At 40.8% G+C, this 24,212-nt stretch overlaps 2 protein-coding genes and 1 pseudogene across 5 annotated transcripts in view; 1 reads left to right on the forward strand and 2 right to left on the reverse strand.

Moving 5' to 3' along the window:
* On the reverse strand, positions 1-10,104 carry znf513a (zinc finger protein 513a). 2 transcript variants are annotated; one of them, XM_075458557.1, is made up of 5 exons: positions 9,903-10,104; positions 8,041-8,150; positions 6,749-6,874; positions 2,735-3,511; positions 1-2,592 (listed from the first exon to the last, which is right to left on the reverse strand). In XM_075458557.1, the coding sequence occupies exons 2-5, from the start codon at positions 8,078-8,080 to the stop codon at positions 1,634-1,636; spliced, it is 1,902 nt and encodes a 633-aa protein (XP_075314672.1). In that variant the 5' UTR covers positions 8,081-8,150; positions 9,903-10,104; the 3' UTR covers positions 1-1,633. The 2 variants fall into 2 exon arrangements, with proteins under 2 accessions (XP_075314672.1, XP_075314673.1); XM_075458558.1 differs by lacking the exons at positions 8,041-8,150; positions 9,903-10,104 and having other exon boundaries at positions 3,989-6,826.
* LOC142375722 (U2 spliceosomal RNA) lies at positions 5,317-5,469 on the reverse strand (annotated as a pseudogene).
* Positions 9,648-24,212, forward strand: part of LOC142374754 (E3 ubiquitin-protein ligase RNF19A) — a 25,084-nt gene continuing 10,519 nt past the window's right edge. For 2 of the 3 annotated variants that reach the window (XM_075458554.1, XM_075458556.1), the window contains exons 1-4: positions 9,648-9,738; positions 12,072-12,327; positions 20,319-20,931; positions 21,193-21,683. In XM_075458554.1, coding sequence (XP_075314669.1) covers positions 20,779-20,931; positions 21,193-21,683 — 644 coding nt within the window. In that variant the 5' untranslated portion in view covers positions 9,648-9,738; positions 12,072-12,327; positions 20,319-20,778. Of the gene's footprint in view, positions 9,739-12,071; positions 12,328-15,761; positions 15,840-20,318; positions 20,932-21,192; positions 21,684-24,212 lie in introns of all 3 variants that reach the window. The other variant, XM_075458555.1, reaches the window with a different exon arrangement.

Raw genomic sequence — 24,212 nt, forward strand, 5'->3', positions numbered from 1 at the left:
TGTGCTTATAGTTGATGATTTTATGTGAAAATGCCACAAAGGTGTACAACTTCTGACATCCACTGACATGAATTCCATGTGTTTAATTCAAAACTCCTCACTTAAGGCATTTATGAGACACTGCATAAAAACACAAATGGCCATTTGCAGGCTGTCGCTACCAGTCTATGGGATGGATGCTCCACTGTGACAAGGTACGTCGGCAACCTGGAAAACGTCTAACTTGCATATAATATTCTTTCACAAAGAGTCGGTTTTAAATCACAGTTCGTACTCTGACCACCATGGCAACTAAATGACACATCACACATTCAAAGTAAAATGCACTTCTAGCAGTGTATTACAGCCACATTAGAAGAAAAGAAAGAAAACAATTACACGCTCACATGCTTACAAATAGTGTCATCTTTTCCCGGAGTTAGGAAGAAAAAAAAGGGAGGGAGGGGGGGGGCTAATTTCACAGTAAACGGGAATCAAAACAGATGGTTCAACAGTCTCCCTTTAAAAGGCTTCCAAAGACTCAAAAACTATTTAAGATGCAAAACTTTAGAAAATGATTGCTATGTGGAGACAACACGTTTTGGTTGAGAATTCTATTACACACATTACAAGTCACGATGAATCACAAATAAAAACAAATTATTCACTGCATTTTTTCCCCAATCCGGCCCACATACGGCTGTGTGTCACTTTTTCTCTCACCACATCGAGTCTAAAGACTGCCCGTCGACATGCACTGGCATGCAAAATTAGTGCCAAAACAACTGGAAATAATTTAGATGTTTGCCAAAGTTTTAGCATAACAAATCAAGACCTGAGGGGTTTGGCAAAAATGACAGTTTGAAATACAACAGGTTTTTAAAATGAGGGCAACGTAGTTTAATCTACTGATAGATTTAACAAGTCGAAAACAATTCCAGTTCCATGAAACAGCACTTTGATAGTAGTACATACATTGATCGGAAGGCATACCTTTACCAAAGCTCTCTGTCGTTAACGAAGCACAATGTTTCCCTCTCAAGGACTCGACTTTATTTAAAGCTGCACTGTGTAGTCAAGAACAAAATTAGATTTTTCCTCAAATCTAGCCGAATGTAGAGCAAACCAAAGGTTAGTCCGTAATTGTGTTGGGGAAATATTGTGAGGGGGATGATTCGGGTGACCACATTTGTTTTTTTTTACAAAATAAAATGGTTTCACTACAACTTATTCTACTGCACAGTGCAGCTACAACAATTCAGGCAAATGTGTGCATTAGTTCCATATTTGTTTATGTCTCTGGACTGGAGACGGGCTTTGTAGTCCGAGTGAAAAGTTATAAAAAGCCTGGCATATTTCAACTTTCCCAAATGAGACCATGAAAGGACTTCCACAGTACGTAAAGTCCGTTTGTTGTGACATTTAAAAACAAAACAAAAAAATGTAGTAGACATCCAGCTCACTGAATCTAAAAAGGCCTCAAAATACTCAAAACAGGATTTCCTTAATTGTGCGAAATTCCACATGTGAACAATTAGCAGCCTCAGAAGAAATCTGACAAAGTGTAACACTGAAAGACTGACACGTTTAAACTATATAAAGGCTCTGTGAACATAAAACAGTTGTTGGTAGCTTACATTTGCTGAATTATAAGTTACGCAATCTCAAGTTTGTAGCAGGAGTGTATTGCCTGACCCCCCTCCCTTGGCATATACTGCATATCAACTCCTGCTTCCTTTCTGTGAGTTGGAACGCCACTTCCCATCCCTTTCCTCACGTCCTCCGTTTCGTCGCTGCCAGTCATCGGAACTTTGACCCAGCCGTCTGTGGCCAGGCCGTGTTTCTTCTGGTGTCTTTTGTAGTTGTCCCAGTGGCCGGTGGTGTAGCCGCACTCCTGGCATTTGTACGGCTTTTCCCCGGTGTGTCGAAGCATGTGCCGCTTCAGGTTCATGCTTTGGTTGCAGCTGTAACTGCACACGGCGCACTGGAAGGGCTTGGCGCCCGAGTGAACCCGCTGGTGCCGTTTTAGGTTCGCCAGGTTCCCGCATGCGTAATCGCACAAATGGCACTTGTAAGGTTTTTCTCCTGTGTGCACTCTGTGGTGGCGCTTGAGGTTGTCAAAGTGCGCTGAGGCGTAGTCGCACTGTGGGCACTTGTATGGTTTCTCACCGCTGTGTGTTTTCATGTGGCGTGCCAGGTGGTTAGGGTAGTGTGTGAGGAAGGGACAGGCGGCACATGTGTACACCTTGTCACTGCGCTCACCAGGGCTGTTGGGAGATGACGAAGAGTCTTTTGTCAACATTTCAAGGGTACACTTGGCACAAATCTGGGCAGAGGAGCCGTCCTCATCTTCTAAAACGATTCCGCACAGCCGGCAAGTAAAAGGAAAGAGTGAAGGTGGGAGGGAGGCACCATCTGCTACACCTCTTCTGGTGCCCCTGCTGCTACTGCTGTCTGTCATCTCCAGCAGAGGTGGATGAGGGTGACCAGGAGCTGGGTTAGAGGCAGGTATGGGTGGCGGCGACACTCCCTTTAATCCATCAAAGGCAGACAGGTAGTCATTGTTCTGGGCTCCTAAACTGAGGTTGGATGTTGGTCTTGCAATCTCTGAAGCTTCACAGAAAGATTACAGTGCGTTAGTCAGTATTATGAGTGATCAAAGCTGTCAAAATAACCATCAGTCATCTGCCCTTTGAGTTAATTTAAATAACACAATTTAAATAATCAAAGAACAGGAAATGACAAGCAGCCTTACCTGCAGCACCAGACATTTCCTCACTGGGTCTTTGGCCGTTCAGAGGCCTCTTCAGGCTGTTTTGGCCACTGGCAGGTCGTGGTGGGGCCTCCTGTGCTACTCCAGCAGAAGGCATATGCATGCGCTGGTGCCTCTTAAGGTTGCCAAGGGAACTGCAGGCAAAAGTGCAGCTGTCACATTTGTAGGGTTTTTCCCCAGTGTGGATGCGCAGGTGTCTCTGGAGGTTCACCAGCTGGGCTGAGGCGTAAGTGCACAAGGGGCAGTTAAAGGGCTTCTCCCCGTTGTGAGTCTTCATGTGACGCTTCACATGGTTGGCATAACGAGAGGAGAAGCCACAAATGTGACACGAGTGCTGTTTGGGTGATCTGTCCTCATCTGGCAGTGTCTTGTCACCCACACCGTTTCCCAACCCCTCACAATCAATCTGAGAATCTGCACGAATCTGGGAACCTGTGCGGATCCCGCCGATGCTCCCGAAAGATGAACAGAAGTCTGTACTTTTGGCTTCCCTGGAGGCCTTACAACATCTAAGGCAGTACGGACCGACCAGGTCTATGCCAGGTCCAAGAGGTTCGTCGCGAAGCTGTCCGCAGCCCCTGCAGGACAGGTAGGGAGGAAAACTGGGCTCAGACTGGGTCGATCTGCCCTCATCTTCCCTCCCATTGTCTGTTGTGCTGCGTGAGTTGTCCGTTTCACTTTCCATGCTGAGCTGGCTGTAGGCAGAATTCTCCTCATTACCCAGAGGATACACAGAGAAACCAATCTCAGCAGCTACTTCTGTGCAGGAGAGACAAAGAGAAAACATTTCATCCATCATGAATGTAGGGAAATGCAATGCACTCACAAGGCTTAATAAAAAACACGTAGGTAGAAATAGTCATATATATAAATTAACCAATAACCTGTAACCAGCTTGAGATAGAAATTGAAAGGGTTAGTTACCTTAACTACTAGGGTTAAATTACCTTTTTACCTTCTGTTTTTAATTTCTATATCAATATCAAAAGTTCAAACAAAAGACAAACACGCGACACATAGATTAAAAGAGACACCCGAAGGTAAAGACCCAGTTCAAATGGCACTTTTAAGTCAATCTTGCTGAATGACTCAATAGTGTCTGACAAAAACAACCAGCAACACCCAGCAGTTAGTGAAGATGGGACTTTAAATACGACCTACAGGTTGGACGGCTTCTCCTCCCGTTGAAATGTGAAATAGACAAATTTCAGAGAAAGTACGACGACTGCTACTCACTGTGCAACCAGTCACACCGAGTCAGTTTTTCAAACAATGAACAGACACGAGTTTTCCCCAGAGGCTAAAAAGAAAAACTTTAAGACTCCAACGCTGAGGGCTCTTTGGCTGCGGCTGGTGCCTCTAAGGGCAAAAAAAAGCAAGAGGGAGACCTCCGTCCTTCCCAGATGCTGAAGCACAATGTGAGGAAGGCGAGAGCTAAGACTGCCCTTTTATCCTGTCCCATGGAAACCCCTCACGGATGATTACCAAGCCTAATGATAATGATGATGACTGTAATGGTGAGGCTGCTGCTTCTGCTTCTGATGATGATGATGATAATGATGATGAGGCTAGAAGATGATGATGATGGTGGCAGTGATGATGATGGGGAAACGATAATGGCAGTGGGGTAGTGGGAACAGAGGCAGCAGATGATGATGATGATGATGATGATGATGATGATGATGAATAAAAGCCTTCTTATAATGGTGTCCTTGATGGTAATAGTCCTATTTTTATGACCCTTATATAATATTGGTGTCTCGGGTTCTTCTTCTACTTCTCCATTTTTCAGATCACTCTGGCTGACAAAGAGCCACGCTGAGAAATACGAGCCACTCGTTCAATTTCTCTGCCTGCTGCACAGAAGGGGCTACAAGTCAATGCTGACAAACTGTAAAAAGCTGTGACTTAGGGTAAAAAGCAAAGAAATGGAAAAAAAAATAATTAATTATGCTGCTCATTGTTAAACAAATATGATTCAAACTACGGAGCACGCTGAAATGTACTATAGTAACACAGCTATGTCAATGGGCACATCTGGGGTGGAATAAGATAAGATTATATGAAATATACCAATCGAAAACATTTCAAGACGCAAACAAGAGCAACAAGAAGATGATCGCGTAACGTTCGAAGAGAGGGAGACTGAAAAAAAAGAAGAAAAAAAAAAGAGTTGCTCTGCTTACATGTGTTTGAAGTGATACAGCACAGGCACACAGAGGGGCAGATATTAAGTGCTTTTTAAAGCCAAGAATCCATCTGATGCAAAGAGCTACCTGAAATGCTTAAAGGGACACTATGTAATAAATTAAGTCATTTATTAGCTCAAATCAACATATTGGTTCATAAATTAGTCCTCATTGGTGTAAAATTATCTCTGTCAAAAATCTCAATTATCCTCCTGAGTGAAGAATAACTTGTCTGTATCTACATAGAGCGGGCAAGCTCTATGGAGGCTGCCATGTCCTTCCGGTCTATGAAAAACGACGAAGTGCCGAGAGGGACATAAAGCACTTCGAATCGCGATTTCCCCAATGCCAGGCCTTTTTTTTTTTATTTTTTATTTTTAGTGCACCATTCCTGGAGATACTGCAATACCAGGTCGATGCGTGGAGTGGACGGAGCAAGCCCCTATTTCATCTCCCTGTTCCAAAAATCAATTTAATATATGGTCCCCGGGTAGGGGACGTATCCCCAACGCCAGGCCTGGAAGCGGAAATGACGTCATTTTGACGTCACGTCCGCTACCGGCACTAATGGTAAATAGATTTTATCTCGTAAATTATCCCACTAATAATGCATTGATTGTTACCAAACTTCTGCCGTAGTACACATAGGCTCTTAACTCACAAAATGAGGCATTAGAAAGTTTGTAAGTTTACCGGGAGTTTATTTAAAAGAACATCCAGATAGCAACTACACACTGCTGCTAACGCTACCGCTGCGTCAACGTCACTTCCGGTAACTCCCGGAATATGATTTGCACACCAAAGGCTATGTCAACTTATGTTATCTGACATGTTATCTGTCATCTGTATTTTCAGTGTTGTTGTATGTGTGTTATGTAATCCTTTGTACTATGTGTCTTGATGTCTTTTTGTTTGTATGGACCTTGAGTCTGAAGCTATAGCTTCTTGAATCTTGACACATACCGCCTGCCGTAGTTCAAGAAGTTGCAGCGCACATTTGAAAACGCGAGGCGCTAGAGAGCAAATTCATTCGACTTTGCAAAATAAAAATGCACCACTAGATGGGGGAAGAAATTACATGTCCCTTTAACTTTTTATCCATTGATTTCCCCCAGCAGAGCAAAACCAGTGCTGGTTTGGAGCAAGAGCCCAACTCAAGTTTTCTCTTTTTCAGTGGCCAAAACTCTGGCTCCGGCCCTAAAAAAACTGGCTTCAACGTGTTTAAACCTCTAAAGCGAGCGTAGCATCTAGTCTGCTTAATTTGAGAGGGAAGCCGACATAAAGAATTTGCTTCAACGTGGAGTTGAAGCAGCCGTGGAAGAATGCCTGCACCTTCGTGTTGTAATGTCAGCAGTTGCATGTGTGAACGTTTCCCAGAGGAATTCACAACCGCCTCCCAACTGATTTTATCAACAATGTTTAGAAACCTGGTCGGGTGATAAATTAATACCAGCTAGGGTTCCTAAATCACGCTGAAACGTTGGGTAATCCAGTTTGGCGTTTGTTAATGCTGGTCAGCGCTGTACTGGTGGAACGTTGTGCTCAGGCAAACAATTCATTCCAATGACCGAAGTGCCGTCTTACAATCCGTTCATCTGCGCATACTAAATGACATATCTAAGCCATGAGATTGCTTTCACAGGAAAAAAAAATAAAATAAATCCTACATGTTGAAGTTTTTAGGGGTTTATTCAACGCCAGGAGAGGAGCTTCATGTTTCTGAATGGTCCTTCTCTCTCTGTTACACATTATACTCAGTAAGGCTTTCATGCTCAGCGGCATCAAAAAAAAAATCTTGATTACAAACCTGAGAACTTTTCCAGGCTTAGAATCTTGTCATGATCACCAAACTCAAGGTCCTGTCCTAGAAGGAAGTCGGTGTCTAAAGGAAGATTTCCTGGAGCTTCAATTGCTACACCATCTTCAGAATCCACTATGATCAAAAGAGAATCAAACCTTTAGGGACCTTTTCTTTCCCCCACCCCCAAATACAAACATTTGGATACAATCATTTTAAAATCAGCAAGTAAAATGTTAGTCTTTATGAGAACACTAAACCCCAAACCACCAGGATAAGTATTATAAATAACATTATGCGTTACTTTTTATTTAAATGGTTGTTTTTGACGATTTAAGAACACCTGAAACAATACTTGGTGGCCACAAAGAAGTGAACTTGAATTTCCAACACGGCAACATTTTGTGAACATAAATGAGCTGCTAACAGCTGACAGATGGAGCTATTTTCTGAAGTTACAGCTAATGATGCCTGAAATTATGACTTGTTTTTTTCTTTTTGTTTTTTTAAGCTTGATGGAATCCAAACAACCACCACACAGCTGTTAGTCTTCAGAGAAACCTTCGGGCCAGTTCAAGGGCACGATAGTAAGCAGGTCTTTTAGGTCGATATTAAAGAAACAGCATTATACCACCATCTACTGGTAATTTCTTTTTTTGACATAATGGCAGTGGTTTATTCAGACTGTGCGGCCTATGTTTCCCCCTTTTTATGACCAGAACTCGTATCAGATACACGAACAGCTATTATCTGGGTGCAAACAAAACACAGCATAAGATAGGCTGGACAAGTGAATTATTTTATAGGTCAGTAAAAAGAAGCTGACATACTGTTGGGTTCATCATTGATGCTTTAACGCATTACTTACAGAGTACATCATTCAAGTTGCGAGCTTACATTTACTACTTATTACCACTTTAACATCTGCAGCGAGACACAAAGCATTTTAACAGCCGTGTACGGCAGCAAGCTAATAGCATATTTATCATTTAATTTAACATTAAAAAAAGATATCCACACACAGAAATTGGATGAAATTGAAAAGAACGATTTAGTTTTCTACAAAGGCTTAAAAGCACCACGCGTCCCATCTGTGAAAAGTTCCCTTTGTGTATTTTAGCATTAACTTAACTGCGAGAACGTTCTGTTTTCAATCACATTGAACACATTAGCAGTCAGTGCTGTTCATTCGGTGCGGCTTTAAATATTTGACATGTGATGCAAGAAACAATTTCAGACACATGGTTAGGTTATGTATGATTTTTTTCCCCCCAACATTAAACAGGTCTCTGAATACCTACACTTGACTGGCTGTGGATTCTGCTGTTTCTTTCTTGGCATCTTCCAGACAGCCTCTCTCTTTTTTCCAACGTCTCCTTGCAGACTTCCGCAACCATCAGCTCATTCTCACCTGTTTGGGAGATATTTGTCAGTATTTATATACAAATATATACAAAGCGGAGTAGTTAAACTTACCCAACTATGTCAAATATTCATGGTAGAGGACAGCTTTTGTCCTGGAGATGCGACTCCAAATCAATTAGAATGTTCCATGGTTATTTTCTAAGTGCAACGGTTATGTTTATGAAATTCAAGCAGAAAATTCCAAAAAGTCTCAGATAACAATTTCAAATTAAGCTAAAGCAAACTGCCATATCAAACTACAAAAAAAGTGGCATTTTTTTCATTTGAAATCACTTAAATTCTACATTAACTAAAATGCTGTTTACTAAAAATTATTCAAGATATGGTTCTATAGTGAATGTTGTAGAATTATGTAGGCCATAATTTGATGGTATTCACATCCAAACTGAGAGTGTGAGGGACTCGGAGCCCTTTAATATGTAAAAAACTTTTTTCAGGGCCTCAAATGATCAGACGGTTGACTCAAAAGCTGCTTTGTCCATGTATGGGTGATACTATTTTCCTCACTTTGTCGTTATTCAAGCAAGAAAGAAGTCTTTGCATTGCTTTTCTTTTTTTTTTGCATTCTGAGGGTGCTGCCATAAAACCTTAGACATGTGGTTAAAGGAAATCTCTTTAAGTAAAACAGGCTGTGCTTAAGCTGCAAAAAATAAATCAAACCCACCAGCAGGGATGCTAATAGCCACACAAACAGTGGTTCATTCTGATAAAAAGCAGAGTTGGCAACAGAAAAACACCAGAACATGCACAGCGGTCTGTGATCACAGCATCTTTACAGTCCAGCCAGCTGAACGTGAATATAACCCAGGAGATAGACACATCATTATCCCGGTCTACAGTGCCACAGAAAGAGGATTTATCGATGATATGGCAGAAAACAGAAACAGTCAAATTAGCAGCCAGATGTAGCAAAGGTGACACCAGTAAGGATGGATGACACATAACACACTTCAAAAAAGCAACTCAACAACTGGAATATTCAGATTATTTCCAATCCTCGACAATTCCTTTCATTTAGATATCAACACTCTCACATTAAGTTGACAGCGTGCACTTGATGTCCGTTTTCATACTATTTCTGGAACTTGAACCTGTTTATTAAAAAAAATAGCCTAAAGTGACAAAAAAAAAAAAAAAAAAAAAAAAAACCTGTCCAAATATTTCCGGAAGTGTCTGTAAAGGAAATAACGCACAGTTTACAGCTTCACACGAAGCCAGTCACTACACCTGTGTCTTTCTGTGGGTAATATCCATGCTTTTAAGATAAAGTTTGGCCGACAACACAACTGTGTTATTAACATAGTCAGTTTATACACATGGTGACAAGTGCAATTGGGTCACAAAGGTAACAGCTCCTCGAGAGTAAACGCATGATTCGAAGTGGTGTGTATACACTGATAGCAAAATATATCAAGCTGCTTTAGCAAACTGGCTAACGCATTAGCTTTTCTGCTGCAACACCTGGGCGAATCATGCGAGTCGAGCAGCAAATTAAGCTGCAATGCCCTCATAAACAGTAGCATGCAGCTGCACAACACTGCAGAAACTGGCAGTAATCATTCAAGAAACTGCAGGTAAGCGACCCCAATGCGCAGCTAATCAAAACTTCTCAGCACAAAGTCGTGACTGAAACGTTCCATCTTCAGTGGATACTACCCGTGGAGAAACATATAACCCTACAGCTAATTAGCCGAAGAGCTAATGTCAACTTCACTGGTTAGCTATCAAGCTAACTTACCTATAAAACGTAAATATGCAGGTCGGCTGAGGTGTGTTTTGTCGTCGGTAAACACTCCATTGGGTGGGGAATATTTTTCCTCAAGCGTCTGACGTCTGGAGATCCGCCATTTCTTCATGGGTTGTGGTGACAAAGAAAGGCAATTAATGGTATTTTTCATAACTTAATTGATTTTCGGATTCGTCTGTGATCCTGCAGAAACAACAATAACAAAACTTCCGGTTTCACCGTTTCAGAATAAAGTCGCCTGCCTGGCAACTCGACCTAAAAGTTGACTTTGTCACAAAACTGCAGTTACTTCTCGTAAAAAAACTATTGGCAGTGTTACATCCCTTATATTCACTTGAATTTGGTTTACTTGGATCTATTTGCACGCTATCTAAAATTCCCCACTTAGCTTTACAGAAGAATAATGTTATTCACTGCACCATGACCATTTTCATGTTTTATGTTTACAAAATAAGACCCAAAAAAAAGTCAAATAAGTAATATCTGTTGTCATTTTTTAAATGTATTAGTGACGTGAGTTTATGTTTCATTGGTAGTGTACACTTTGAAGTGTGCTCACTTTAGAACTGTTCACAATGATGAGTTGAAGCTCTGTGCTTTTAGTGTGAAGGCCTGAAGCGTATTCCGGAAGTTACCTTGTTCCTTTTGGGGTACAACTTGACTCCGTTGTATACACTTTCAAAGCGGTTTCCGATGCCTAAAATAATTTCCGGTTGCTGCAGCTCACTGGATTGTTGTAATTGTAGTTCGTGTCTGTATAAGTTAATATGACCGCATTCTTGTCTGAATTCTGACACAATGAACGCATGTCTGATATTTCAACAGTAGCCTAAGCAGACAACTGACAGAATTCAGTGCTGCCTGTACTGCATATTTACACGGTAAAGGATATAAATCAATCATTCAGTAAAGCTTTTCTGAATCCTGTATTCAAATATCTTGCCCTTTAGAGTTCCGAATAAGGTTAGGGAATTAAGTAAAATATAGCTCTGTAAGGATGTCTCAAATAAAATATGCATGAAAAAAAGTCCAGTGAGCAAAAAATAAATAAATCAGCTGCTACGTCATTTCCCCAATACCTTGTGAAATTGTAGGTCATTATCTTCATTATACTAAAGAGTTAAATGTTGTGTTCACAATCTGGATACAGCCAGGATTATTTAATTGCTCTAAAATTCACATTATTAATGATTTATCTTGTAAAAAAGTGGGATCTCATCTGGATTAAGCTGGCTTTGGTGAGGGCTGTCATGGAATAAAAAGTCTCACCTGCAAAGAGTAAGTTCATTGGTCACCAATTAACCGCAGCTCAGACTTTAACATTGCCTACATGAACACTTTGCAAGGTTCAAGTGGCAGAAACCGCATAAAATAAGGAAAGAAACTACCAGCGATGGAGGCCAATATTACAAAGTAAGCCAAGAAACACATGGAAGAGACATTAGACCGGTGGATATCCAAACATTGTGTCTCTGTAAGATGCAGGAAATGGGAATGAGTTGTGTCTGGATGTGTGGTTCTCCCCATGAAGCATGGAGGAGGAAGTGTGATGGTGGGACATATCCCACCTGAGCTGCTTTTAGACAAGAACAAGAACCCAAAACACACCTTCAGACGATGTAAGCTCTATGTAACCAAGAAGGAGAGTGAAGGAGTGCTGCATCAGATGAGCTGGCCTGGACAATCATTTAACCAAAGCACAACTGAGATTTGTTGTACAGAGTTTAACCAGTGAGTGAAAGGCAAAAGGGTCACTGGGTGCTCAATATATCTAGAAACTCCTTCAAGGATGTCTAGATCATGATTCCATGTGTGTTTTTTTTCATAACTTGGTTGTCTTTGAATTGTCCTACAATGCAGAAAATGGGAGTGTATCGTCTAATTAATTTATTTTGGGAATCCTATCTGTCAGCAGTGGATCATATTTCTCTTTGTGAGCAACCTTACCTCATATGAATATTTTACGAAATTGTGCCACTGGTTGAAAGGGACATTTTTTTTGTGTGTGTAAGCATAGCGTAGGCATAATATTTGAAAACGTGTGAGATTTGCTATGTTTTTTTGTTAGTTTTTTTGTGGCGCTGGGCATTCATGAATAGGGGATCCTGGGATTCTGCGTCATTTCATTGGTTGCTGTCACTGCGGTGTGCCTCCCCTCAGGCCGCCGCTCAGCGAAGCCGTCAGCTGCCGCTGTATCCGGTCGAAGGCTCTCCCTCACCGCGCATCTCGCTCCTGCTCCGGGTCGCTCCTGGCCATCGTACCCGCCCCCTCTGCAGCTTTGTCCCTCCGCTCTGTTTTCTGTGCGGCATTAAGGAGGAGGAGACGGGGGGAGATTTCTGTGCTACTGTTTGGTCCTCAAGGGGAGGAGCCAGTTGTCGATTGCACGCTGCAAAGAGACACGGCGCCGCACAGGGAGGTAAGATAACGTTTACGCAACAGAAATTATTGTGTGTTTTATCTGCTGCTTGGGATGACTTTCACATTCAGACGGTCTTATTGTTGTTTTTTACTCGTGTCCATGTGGGATACGTGGAGGCAGAGGTGAATGCGACTACGTAGCCTATTAAACATGCCACTCCCTGCAATAGCACACTGATGCCCTGGACAACCCCCTCCTTAAATGATTAATATAATGTCTGAAAACGTGGAAATAACTTTTAAATAAGTGCGCAGAATGCACAGGGCTGACTTTTAATTGTCCGCCATTATAACCCATTTCATTTCCTGCTTTACTCCCAGTATGGAGATTATATAGGCCTGTGGCTTATAATTATTTAGTTGAAGAATAATATTGAATTTTAACAGTGATCAGTGAGTTTTTATGGACCACAGCGCTGTTATGGAATTCTACATCCACAGAGGCTACTGTAACATAATGTCCTCTTACATCTAATCCTCTATATTGTGGTTATTCAATAGGCTGAGACTAAAGCAGACTATAGGCTTTCAGACGTCACTAAGATTCAGGCTGGAACAGTATGGTACAGAAACTGTGTGTGTTTTGGTCAGGGATGCCGCTGAGCGCATGAGTGTGTGTGTGTGTGTGTGTGTGTGTGGGCTGAGGTCACTTCATGCCTCGCATTACCCGCATTGCTGATGTGGGCATCTGTCCAGGTGGTGGACATTATTTAATAGGGTGCATCATCAGGTTCCCTTCCTCTGAGGCAGAACTTAAGATGAAAACTGACCCCCTGAATGCAAAGCAACAGCTTGTTAACAGGTGTCAGATCTCTGAAAAAAGAAAAGAAGAGGAAGAAGGGAGAAAAAAAAACGCCTGCAAAGTGAGGAGACGATGCGGCTGTGATTCTGTGGTTCAAGTAGAGGACGAATTTCAGAAGATGTGTCGTGTTTCTTCTTCGTTTGACTTTTCAAAGACGGGCAAGCAGCTTCAGGGCAGAATCCGGATCGTGTAATAATCCCATCTGTCATTGTCTTTCCATCTTTCATCAAGGCACTTGTAAAGTCAAAGCCTTGAATGACTTGCAATAACATATGCATTTGGTTACACTGCATTTAAGCCGGATATTAGTAATTAGAGCACTGGCTTGATTTAAGAACATCATAGTAACACCTTCCCTCAATTTCACTAAAATGTGCCACTTTTTACAAAAACAACTAGAAGTTAGGGTAAATGTTTTTTAGCAAAGAGGTTTTATAACTCCCTTGAAGTGATTTTTATTTTCTTACCCTCGTGTCAGACTGATGCATTTCTTGTTAAGTTCAGAAAATACTTTGATGTAAAAAAAAAAAAAAAGTTGTCATTCTAGTTGTGCAGCTGCCGCCGTCTTCTGTAACATCATCAGTAAACACGAGTGTCACAGCCAACTGCTGGCCATGCATGCCCATGCCATCACACTGCCTCCTCTGGATTTTATATATTCATATTTATTCTAAGCCTTCTCCATAGTTTTTATTTTGTCTTTGATGCCAAGGTGAGTTTACCAGTTCAAAGGATACTGCACCACAACTTTTTTTTAACTTCTTGAGATGTACTTTCATTTGGCAAAGTCTCATCTGATCCTCCAATTTTTGTGGTTTATGATTGGTGTGCGCCTTCTGGTGAACCATCTGTATTTCTCTTGTGAAGTCTTCTCTTGACTTGGATAATGATATGTCTACCTCCTGTAAAGTTTTCTTCACTTGGCAGGATGATGACGCCTGTGGATGTCAAAGTCTTTTTGTGCTCGCTAGTGCTTTTTTTCTTTTCTTAGAATATACAAAACTGTTGAATTGGCCACTCCTTATGTTCCTCTTTTCCTCTGTAGATTTGCCTAGTTTCTCCACAAGATGATATAATCTTCTGATGTTTTAATGAAAGGTCTGGGAGATGCTTTGGTCAAAATACCACAGAGAGACACTACAACAGCTCCTGTCTCAACCATGTTTTCACACTTCTGTTCATAGCAACCGGTTGAGATTGCTCGTATGGCTTTGAGCTACTATGACAACACGTGTTCGGACACAAATTACTTTCAATAACCCTTGAAGTATGTTATAACCATGACAGAGTATACAGTAAATAGCCTGAGAACTCAGGCTAAGTACACACAGCCACAATATTTTACATAAAAAAATAAAGAAATAACAGAAAGAAAATTCACCAACATAGAAAGAACTTAAGAAAGAGCTTAAGAACAGAAGTTCTGCAATGACAGTAACTGCATATACACAAGGTAAAGGTGGCAATACTAACCTTGTTATTGTCCAAATAGTTTTCTGTGATGTTATGCCCCCTTACCTGAACATTAGTTTAGTGTGCAACGTTGTTGACAGCCCCCACAGGTGATCTCATCATAGTTGTCTTCCCCTCAACGTGCAGGCAAAGCAGCTCACTACCACCACTTTGTTCTTAAAGTTGTTCCTATAACTGGAGGTTTGATCGAGTCGTGTCAGTGAGCTGGTGTGTTTGAGCTGGATTATGTAGCACCGAACTCCATATTCCGTTTTTCAGCGTAGTCAGAACTGAATTATTAATGACTGTAATGATAAAATACCATTGTTTACATGTTTGTTTTTGTAAAGGCAGATTCTGCTGTTGCACTGTTGATGTGCCATCCAATAAAAAACGGGAACTCCCAGAATTTACAACGTCTGACTGAGGAAAAGAAATGAAAGAGAAGTCACATTTCCTATTTGGGATATTATATAAAACACCAGACTAAACACTGTTATAGAATTAAATATAGCTTATTTCTTTCTTGAAAGAGCTACATGGCTGCTGATGAGAATTTACTGTTAATTGCGAAGCAGAAGAGTTTAAGCTTCCTATTGCTGAGGGACAGCCAATGCAGCATGATTTGAAATTGAAAGTTAGAAAATGATGGAGAGGCTGGATCATTCTTCTCTTAGCTGGTACTGTGATGTAACATTACTCTGCAAATGAACTGTTCACTGAATGAGATATTTCCAGCTCTATGGGCAGACCAATACAAAGTGCCAGTGTTGTATTTTTGAGGCGGTATTTACTTTATACATCGAAGCACAGAAAAAGTTATCTTTCTTTTAATTTGTCCCTTTTTTGAAATACTGAAAGAGTATCCCATACTAAGTACTAATTCCTTTTAATTCTTAGTATTGGTAAAGCATTTTTTTCACCACGCAACCAACAGGATCAGTTTGCTTGACCTCTGTTGAAAAAAGGCCTTCTGAACTCAACGCTCCTGTTTGCAACAGTGCATTTGTGTTGAAAGTCTCAAAGCTCAAGCTGGGATAACACCAGTGTCATATGCAATGTTTTCTCGCTTTGTAAAGCTGCTCCGAAGGCAAAGAGACTGTAATAAAGTGACGACTTTTATGCATGAAATCAATCCCTCTTTAAATCTCTCAAAGTTGTCGCCTGTGTATTTTCAGTGAAAACCTACCTGAGTTTGGGCCGCTTTAGTCATCGTTACAGCTGGTGTGAATCAACATGCTGAATCATCTCAGAAGGTACAGTTAGAATACAAGCTGATGTCCTTGTACATTACGTAATGATGTCTGGCAATACTGCTCACAGGGGGATCAGTTTTTCTACCGCCTGTTGGAAATAAATTAAAAATGAGGCTTTGCAGCTGTGAATTAAGACTAGACCATATGACTGCTGTTTTTTTTCATTTTATTTTTACTGTTGCTCTGTTGAAGGTGATGGTACATATAGTCAATTCGCAATATCACTTTCTTTGCTTGCTAGAAAGGAAGGGATGAGGAGCTAGCCATTGCAAGTTTTAGGGTTAGATGAGTTTAGCCTTGGGAGCAGAGGTCCTGTCTCCCAAATGCCAACATACTGTTGAGACTCCCATGATTCATTGTGCCTTTTATTACATTTTAAATGACTCAGAAGACTCGATAATGAAAAAAAAAGAAAAATTCTACATTATATCCATGTTACATTTTCAGTGGACAAGAAATGAAGAAATAGCAGCCAGTTACCCAGGATTTGTATTTCAGAATCAAAGTGGGTTATTTTTCTTCCAACAATTGAAATTGAAACTCATTTCAGTATGTTAGACGTTCTCTCTCTCTCTCTCTCCAGCTGTTTGAGCTCTACTCTCAGAAGAACTTGAGTTTTATGTAACTGCAGGGTTATCATTTACTTCTCGATTTAAACGATATGTTATGACTGCACATATGAAAGCAGATCTAAATTACAGCTCTGTAACAGTTAATCAAAGTAATTCAAACTAACATTTAGGTTGCAAAGGGATTTTTGATTGATTGATTCTTTCCACTGATCTATGAATACAGTCACATCCACCAGAAACACGTTTTCACCTTTAGATAAATGATTAACATGTCGTGCAGAGGCTTTCCTTTAGGGCCAAAGTGTGCCTGTGTAAAGAAAACCAGGTCCTCGCAACACGAGGACTCCCTGAACCACACGCTCACATTCAAGATAAAGGAAACGCATTAATCTGTAAACTGTGGATGTGCTCTGTCTTTTCGAGCTGCATCTGTGTCCTTCACTCGTGTTGCTAACTGCGCTCCCATGAGCGATGAGGGATGACCTTAAAGACAGCTTCCCTCCTTTCCCTTCCTCCTCATCATTAAATATGCTTTGAGAGAGGTTGTGTTTCCTATACTTAATAATCATTAAACATTATTTTCATGCAGTAGATACAACAGGGCATTTAATTATCACATCAGCTTTAGCGAGGCACAAAATCCCTTAGTGTGAAATCAATATTGTAACAGTGTTTTAGGAGTGAATGCATGTGAATGGCTCTGGTAACCTTGTAGCTTACTGTCGTGCCACTTCATTCTGCATATCAAATCTTTTTGTGCGTTGTTTTGTACATACTTCCCAAAAACTAGAAACATGGCAAACATGTGACAACTGGCCTTTCAGTGGGACTGTGAGGTGAAATTGAACTCTCCAAACATTCTGACTGGCGTTTTTACTGACTTAAATAACAGCATTTATTGCGTTGTATCGCGGCCAGACAAACAGCGTATCATCATCCACTGGCTTGCTCTGCCGTTGCATCTCTGTATCCATGTAATTGCAGTGTACAGGCAGACTTATGTGGGTGAAAGTATGTTTGTGTACATTTTGATGGATTGATTTATTCAAGATCAGAAGAATGATCCGTACCAATTCAAGCATGACTTACACAGGTCAGTAAGTAGGACTGCAGCAAGAATTGAAGTAAGAAAAAAAAAGCGAAAGTGCACTCAGGTACCCAGAAGCATTCAGCTCAGCAGTGGCTTTGCTTGTGTGCGCGCAGTCGAAAGGCTCATGTGGGCTTCAAAATGACTCTTGGGATTCTAAGCATCATAACTAGTGTTTATTTGAGTGAGTATGATTTCCAACTGTATTTTTGTCTTTGACCTTTAAAAATATGCATCTCCTTGTTGCTATATTGTTCTGTACAATCAAAATTTGAGGTGAACACTCCTCGAAAAGTCACTGCTTGTTCATTTCTTTATACTCTTTCACTCCGTCAAAGAGGCAACTTATCAAAGTCATTAGGCAATGGATTATGTTGTCCAGTTGTTTGATTATCTTTTTTAGAGCAGAGAGCCAAACTGTGGGCTGTCTCTTTTTCTACATGCATCTGGGTGCCTGTGCGTGTTTGAGTGTGGTTGGGTGCGTGTGTATGAGTGTAAACACACCAGCATTCACGCACTAACAAGGATACAGGACATTAATGGCATGCAAAATTAAGTCTCATAAATGCTGGATGTTGTACATTTGATGTCTTCATTAGTGGAAACTATTTCTGTGGATAATCTGCACAGTGCATTTATTACAGAGGCAGGGGTTTTGCTTGAGGTCAGTCTCCACAGAACACAGATGCTTGGGAAATTCAACTGGATGCACAATTCAGATATATTTAGATACGACGTGGTTAGACGGAATTGCATATAGGGTAGCTTTATTTAGTGATGCTGCTTGTCTTTTTATTTGAAGTGACTTAACACAAAAATGACTCAACTGCCTTTTTTTATTGTCTGCAAAGGTTTGTACAAGAAATTCTAGTTTGCATGTAGGTTCGCTGCTGTAGAAAAGTATTAACAAACTAAATATTTAAGTAAAGAGTTGTCGCTGAATTAAATGCCGCTGAATTCCTGGCAGATTGTGTCAGAATTCATCTTGCCAGTCTTCAAGGTAGAGTCTAAGCTTGCTGTGATGAAACAGTGGTGTGGACCAATCAGCGTCCCTGTTTGGGTATTAGGTGTGATGACAGTCAACAGTGACAGCCCCTAAAGAAGTGTAGCGGTAGTGGAAGTAATGGGTCAGGCAAATATGACTTGAAATTGTAATTTTGTGGTGTATTGGCCAAACTGTATCATAGCAAAATACAGAGATGCAGTATTTCCAGCAGCATTACAATGGAGGAAAAAACATGTATCTAAAATATCAACACTAACTATCACTTTATTGTGCCAGCTTAAGAGACCAAAAATGTATTTTCTTTACACTTAAATTACCATATATAACGATGTACTGCTCCCTGCAGTAAAAAATGGTACTGAAACTCTGTCTTTATATGAGAAGGCAGGTTAGGCATTGCAATGTTATGTAAATTCCGATTCTTTTGTGCTTCCTTGTTTAAAGAATAACGGAGCATATGACTTCCATACCCTGCTTTAAGCCATAGCAAATAAGTTTTTCACCTTTTTCTGTGATTACAAATGCATGACACTGTAGACCTTGAAATGGGTAATAATTCCTAATTATCTCATATTTCATGCCAGATTCTATTGTCCGATCTGACATGGTGCCACGACGACAGCTATTTTAATTGGTCTTGGGTTTTGTGAATCACCTCATGCTCTCTTTGCTCTCTGGGCCCATTTATGAAAGCTAGCTACTGCCTAATGGAAGCAGAATGAGCCGTCTGTGTTGTCTATTATCACCTCTTCTCTACCTCACCCTCCATCTCCCACAATCCCTTCTGTCAACCAGTCACAATGCTCTCATCCATCTGCTGTATGTGTCTCATGGTTGTGACCTTATTGCTGAAGACTGAGGCAATATTATGAGCAGACCATGGTGCAGAGATCTAAACCCGTCCCTGTGTTTCAGTTTGAACCGGGCTTCATTCAAGTAACTCTTGGGAAATTTAAAAAAGAGTCAGTGTTGAAATACCACAACTGTTGATGTGTTTCCAGTCAAAGCTCATTTCCAACACCAACCTCCAAATGGTTATTCATATTTTAAACTGTCATTAAAATCCCATGATGATGTTTGAAGTCAGTGCTGTACGATGGTGAAATAAAATCGAAGCAACAAATGGTATTAAAACAAAGTATCACATATCTAATAATGTAATTATAGTGAAATCCAAAAGTATTAAAGATATGGGGAACTCGACAGTGTAGACTCAAGATGAGAAGTTGTACAGTCGGAAAGATAAGAAAAATATTATGGCATGTATGTACAGTTTTTCGTGACTGGTTTGTTAAACCTTACTTGAGGATCTAAGATAGTTTTTATTTTTTCTATTTTACCGTTTGCCTTTTTATTCCGACATTGTTCCACCTAACAAACTTTCTGAAGCATCAGGTTGTTAAACCTCACATCTGCATACATTACTGAGATCTCATTGATGTATAAACTGAAACTAAATTGTGAAGATCAAAGAAGTCTTTGTTGTGGAAGGCCATTTTTTTTTTTTTTTTTTTACCTTCATCATTTTTAGCTTTAAACTGACCAATGGACACTGAACAGAATAAATAATTCATGATGAACTAGGAGCACTACAGTTTTAGAAAAAGGCAGATCCATGCATACTTTATAAAGAGCTACCATAAAATATAAGTTTGCACAGATTAAACTAATACTTTTTTTTCTAAATTCAATGACATGTTAATTGCAATCAATCATAACAATTGTATTATTCTACTAAAATTTGATAGGCACAACACCAATATTGAGAGCAATTTATGCACCATGATTAACTCATTATATGCTTTTGTTTCTAGGATAAAAGACTGCAGACAGTGGAAAGGAGACCTAAAATGATGATGGCCAGTTTACAAGTTGAGGAGCAACTTTACTCCGTGTGAACTGCAGTGGAGGAGGAAGCTGTGGAGGAAAACTAAAGACTGGAGAGTGACCAAGTAAACCACGTGATCAGCGCTCAGAAAGGCTCCAAATTAGCAATGTTCCCTTCAGGCAGGGATTACCTCCTCTTTACCATCTCCCTCTCCATCACTCCCACTCTTCCTCCATCGTTCAACCAAACAGCCGTCCAGCTCCAAAAATCTGAGCCGTGAGAGCTCTCACCACACTTTACCCCCCCGCCTTCCACACACACACACACACACACACACACACACACACACACAAAGTCAAACGCACGCACACCCTCAAGCTTTTGTATCCTGCTCATGATCGTTGGCCTGCCCCCCTCAGCTGCTGCTACTGCTCTAGTCTTAGACCATGAAGAGGCCCAAGCAGCAGACAGGGCCTTTGAGCTTCCTAAACTTCTTCAGTCGCAAGCCCAAATCAGAGCCGAGGGCCGAGAGACCTGTGGAAGCCTGGCCCAAGGAGGAGGTGGCTATAACTCTGACCCCCAGCGAGCATCCAGAGCAGGTGTGACTGAAGCTTCAGATACAGTTGATCTTGTCTTAGAATGCGCAAAAGCAACAAATCTGTGTCATATTTCATAGCTTTTGTATCTGTTTTGTGTTTGAATTCGTTTTGATACAGAGCTCAGTTTTGAAGTTTTTCTTTGGAAATTTGCAGTACACACTGTATGAAAAATTATCCCTCCATATGTTTTCTCTGAGTCTCACTGCGTGTACCACAGCAATTTAATTGACCTGATTGGGTTTGCTCTGTAACTGTTCTCAGGATCGCAGCCTGGCAGCGGAAGATGCTGGAGAATCAAGAGTTTCTGGTGCAGAAAGAGGAGAAGGAGGAGGTCTGCCAGCAGCTGCCGAGGTGGGCGAAAACAGTGCTGCCACGAGAGAGTGTGTGGGCGGGGTCAGCAGTGGCTCCACTGGTGTCCTGTCTCTCTCCCCCTCCAGCCAGGATCAGCTATTGGAGGAACACCTGGAAGAGTGCCCACTGTGCCTGCTTAGTCAGCCGCGTTGCCACTTCCCACGACTGTCCTCCTGTTCCCACAGGGCGTGCACTGACTGCCTTCGCCAGTACCTGCGCATTGAGATTTCAGAGAGCAGAGTTGGCATTGCGTGCCCTCAGTGCCCCGAGGCACTGGCACCATTGGATGTTCATGCCATTCTGGATGACCAGGCACTTCTGGAGAGGTTTGAGGAGTACCAGTTGAGGCGGTATCTGGCTGCTGATCCAGATACACGCTGGTGCCCCGCGCCTGACTGCAGGTGAGAACTGAGCTTATGCCACCCTATACCAACGTTTGAATTTTGGAACGAATCAACTAAATTTCCCGGACATCTTCCTTTTACACAAGAAAACATTTCAAATTCATTTACAATTATAAAAGGTCATTTTTGACAAATTGATAGTTTCCTTCATCAAGAAAAGGTCATTTAATAGGACAGAATAATACCAGTGCGGGGAAATCAAAATAATGGCTACTCTTGATTTTGTTTTCATCACATCTTGAGTCACACAATTCACTGCAATGTAATTTCTTAAAAGAAACAATCCGATGCCACAGTATGACAGAAGTCCTTGTCAAAGCCCTGTTATCCCACCACTGGCTTTGTGTGGTCAAAAACTAAAGATGCCAGTTATTTTTTTTCCACTGTCAGAGTGATTGACTTGTCATTGAGAGGATTAACTGGCAGCATTTGAAAGTTCAGTTTGAATTTTGTACACGCATCGCCGGTTTGATGCGGTTAAAAGCTTTATGTAATCAATTTATTATGCAGATCCTGGAGCAGAACAGAATGTGTTTGGAAAAGGAATCAATCCTCCATTCACAGTGCCAACTGTAAGTTTTCAGACTAAACTTAGTATGGATTCGATTTTTCTTTCATCAAACTTCACACAAAGCTCCACCATAGCAAAGGAAAAACATATTGGGGTTCATTGCAAATGTATTAAAAATGATATGATTCCATTTGCATAAGCATATAGACTCTCCCCTTATCACTTTGTCACATGTCTTCCATTGCGCGATTCTACGAGTTTTTGCACACCTTTACTTTGGAAGAAGAAACATTAAAGCTCGACCAGATTGGATTTATTATCATTTGGCAACAATTTTAAGTTTTTCAAGAAATGATTTGCTGGGTTTAGGTTATACTGTAAATATCTGCTTTCAGCCTGAGATCTTGAGCACCTTCGAAAAAAGGCTTTCACGAAGAATATACTGTATTTTCCGCATATATCTTTTTTTCTATCCTGACTGATCAACAGGACCCTGTCCCAAAAGATCATCTCCTTTTAATGACGCTGCCATCACTGTGTTAGACTGTGGGGATGCTATCAAAACAAGCTGTTGGACATTGTAGCCAAAACGTTCAACTCCCATTTCATCAGATCAGAAGATTTTTACTGCATCATAGAGCATCATAGAGGTTTCTTTTAGTAAACTCCCAGTGGGCTTATTTGTGTCTTTTAGATTGTGAGAAATGGCTTCTGTCTGACCTCGCTAAAGGCCTGATTGGTGGAATACTGCGCAAACATTTGCCAGATACCGCCTCAACATTTGCCCCTTCATCCCTGATTACTCAGTCAGACTTGGCAAGAGCATTTGGGAAGTCTGATCTGTCTTTTGTCCATTTAGAAGGGTCAATAAGATTTCTTGTAAGATCTTGACTGTGTGTGAGTTGATGAAAAACAAATGAATCTACTGCCATGAAAAATAACCCATTGTGGAGAGCTTGAGATGCTTTGAAAAGTCTCTGTTGGTGCCTTATTGACAATAGTGATGCAAATCCTTCTGGAAAACCTCGCAGATTGGCACCTAAAACAAGATGCACTTGGAGTCATCGGACGCATTCATCTTTTATGACAGTGGTCTCAAACTGAAGGTCTTAACCAGTTCAGTTGATTGAATGAAATAAGTCAGCCGTGCTGGTGCAGGGTTGGAACAAAAACCTGCAGCCACACCGGCCCTTTCACGGAACAGTTTGAGACCATTGTTTTATGAGGTTGAAATCATTACTGGTTATGTGGCTTGCATTTCTCGGACCATTTAGCCATTACTGTGTTCTTCCTAAAAATAACCGTTTGAAATGTGGATTACATTATGTTATGAAGAGATGCTTTGAGCTCAGCTACAACATGATTTCATTGCAGCATTGATTTTTGGACATCATCATAAATCATAGAGGGAGAAATCCTTTTGTGTGAGATATTTTTTTTTTTTATTTTTTTTTTTTTATTGACAGCAGTCCCTGAACACCACTGTGCAAGCTGTTCTGGTTTAACCATAGTTTTTACAGATGCTGTTTTAGGAGCTTGTGCTGACACTGATCCATTGCTGCATAATGTTAATGTCCGCGGATGGGTAACAAGATAGGGCCATTGATGGGAAATCCTAATGGGTGTGTGCGTGTTCTATGCACACACATATTCAGCTGATGTGAACAAAGGCACATAAGCACTAGAGATCTGAGCTTAGGAGAAGACTGTCTCCTCGACTGTCACTGCTCACAGCGGGGTTCTGATGAATGAATGGAGCAAAAATCAATAAGACAATATGTCTGATGCAGTGATAGATTAAATTCAGAGAAACAAGAGCTCTTATTTAGTTTTTTTTTAAAGAATCAGGTTTTGGATTTATAAGTAAAAAGGCTTCAAACTGGAGGTTCGAGGCATTTCCATAAATTATTACAAGTTTCTCCATAAAGAGCCTTTAAAGTGTTGATTCATTGCGTAAACTGGTCATTCGCAGTTATTATCACAGTCTTTGTATTCCCATGTTTCCAACAGACATT

Source organism: Odontesthes bonariensis, chromosome 24 (assembly GCF_027942865.1).
Source record: "Odontesthes bonariensis isolate fOdoBon6 chromosome 24, fOdoBon6.hap1, whole genome shotgun sequence".
Classification (NCBI taxonomy): Eukaryota; Metazoa; Chordata; class Actinopteri; order Atheriniformes; family Atherinopsidae; genus Odontesthes; species Odontesthes bonariensis.